This window comes from Anarrhichthys ocellatus, unplaced genomic scaffold (assembly GCF_004355925.1).
Source record: "Anarrhichthys ocellatus isolate YVR2014 unplaced genomic scaffold, GSC_Weel_1.0 scaffold6, whole genome shotgun sequence".
Lineage (NCBI taxonomy): Eukaryota > Metazoa > Chordata > Actinopteri > Perciformes > Anarhichadidae > Anarrhichthys > Anarrhichthys ocellatus.
Genome location: NW_022280036.1, coordinates 6513376 through 6514963, shown reverse-complemented (window position 1 = coordinate 6514963; position 1588 = coordinate 6513376). Strand labels below are relative to the sequence as shown.

The 1588-nt window shown below is 45.0% G+C and overlaps 1 protein-coding gene across 4 annotated transcripts in view; it reads left to right on the top strand.

The window, feature by feature from the left end:
• The window catches only part of immp1l (inner mitochondrial membrane peptidase subunit 1), a 15129-nt gene that overhangs the window by 6539 nt on the left and 7002 nt on the right, over positions 1-1588 (top strand). For all 4 annotated transcript variants that reach the window (XM_031846754.1, XM_031846755.1, XM_031846752.1 and 1 more), the window contains exons 3-4: positions 1177-1287; positions 1395-1483. In XM_031846754.1, the coding sequence (XP_031702614.1) occupies positions 1183-1287; positions 1395-1483 (194 nt within the window). In that variant the 5' untranslated portion in view covers positions 1177-1182. The remainder of the gene's footprint in view (positions 1-1176; positions 1288-1394; positions 1484-1588) is intronic.

The following is a 1588-nucleotide window of genomic DNA, read 5'->3' as shown; positions in this document are numbered from 1 at the left end:
GTGTGTGTGTGTGTGTGTGTGTGTGTGTGTGTGTGTGTGTGTGTGTGAGAGAGAGAGAGAGAGAAAAGAGAGCAGAGGGGGGTAATGGGATTAGGGGTAACACCTTTGGCAGGGCTGGGAGAGCCACCTGACACCCGGTCTGTTGGGGACCTGGGGAGAAAGGGAGGTGGAGGTGGTGGGGCAAGGGAGAAATTGGGGGTCTAATCCGTGTCCATCTTTGGGAAGTCATTCTCAGAGCTCTGAGGATTTGGGGCTTTGGTTTCCGCTCTACTTGCTTTTGTTAATAATACCCTGGGAGGGAGAGAAGACATGGAGAGAGAAAGAGGGAAAGAGACAGAAGGAATAAGGGAGACGGAGAAAAGGATTTCTTTACCCTGTGGTGGACTGGCAGGACAGCGGCCTGAGCTAAAAATGTTTCAAGTACAGACTTTCCTCTAAGCCAAGCTGTATCTGTTCTTTGCAAAAACATACAGTTTCAATCTGTTTGTATATTTGCGTGTGTGTGTGTGTGTGTGTGTGCAGGTGTGCCTGCGTACACACTGTGCACGGCAGTGTGTAAAGATTGACTTACTTTCTTCTGTCCATCCAACAGGTTGCAGCTTTAGTAAAAGTCAATAACCTGAGTGCGGCTGGGATGTTTGCTCAGAAGACACACGGGTAGTCCTTGTGTGCATTTGTTTGAGGGTGGGTGGAGGGTTGCTGGGGGTATCTTTGTGTTTCTATGGTGTTGACAGCAGTTGATAACTGCTCTAATGATTGTGGTGGTAGTGGAGGCAGCACAGTGTCAGGGACTAGCTGCACACGTTGCTGAGCTGCTTGGCTGGATGTGTCACAGCCTCTGTGTTTGTCCATCACCTGAGCGCAAGGTGTTGATTGGTCCATCCTACACAGGATCAAAGTTCAGGGCAGTTTTCTGGTGTGAACTGGCCGCTCAGCCTCTGAGAATGAAACACCAGGGAATGTGCCATCTTAGCAGTAGGCCAACTGTGACAACCTTGTCCACACCTTTGGAAATTAAACCCCAAACAGCTTTTGTTTTTAGAAATCCTGCAAAGGACATAAGCCTACCATAAATGGATCAAACATTAAATCCTCCCCTCACTGCTGTATTATAGAGCATATGATAACTATGTACGCGACATTGTGCAATAACCTGTGGTTGTGTTTTGTGTATAGGTGGAGATGTTCCGCAGTGTGCTGGGGAAGACTCTCGGGTTTGTGGGCTACACAGTCCAGTATGGCTGCATTGCACACTGTGCCTTCGATTACATTGGAGAACTTGTGGTGGTGTGTATTATTAAGATTCCAGAATTTATGATTGATAATTATTGTTCTAAAATTGAGTTTACCCATCTATGCACAATAAATAATAATTGTTTTTCTTGTTGCTTCAGTGTTCGGGTCCATCCATGGAGCCAACTATTGTCAACCATGATATTGTCTTCTCTGAGCGGATGAGTCGTCAACTTTACAAAATACAAAAGTGGGTGCCAGTAGTGGATAAGTGTTTTTTTTACACTTGTTTTTGTTTGTTTCTCAAACAATGAAAGCAGTTTACTACAATAAATAAAACAATATATATATATAT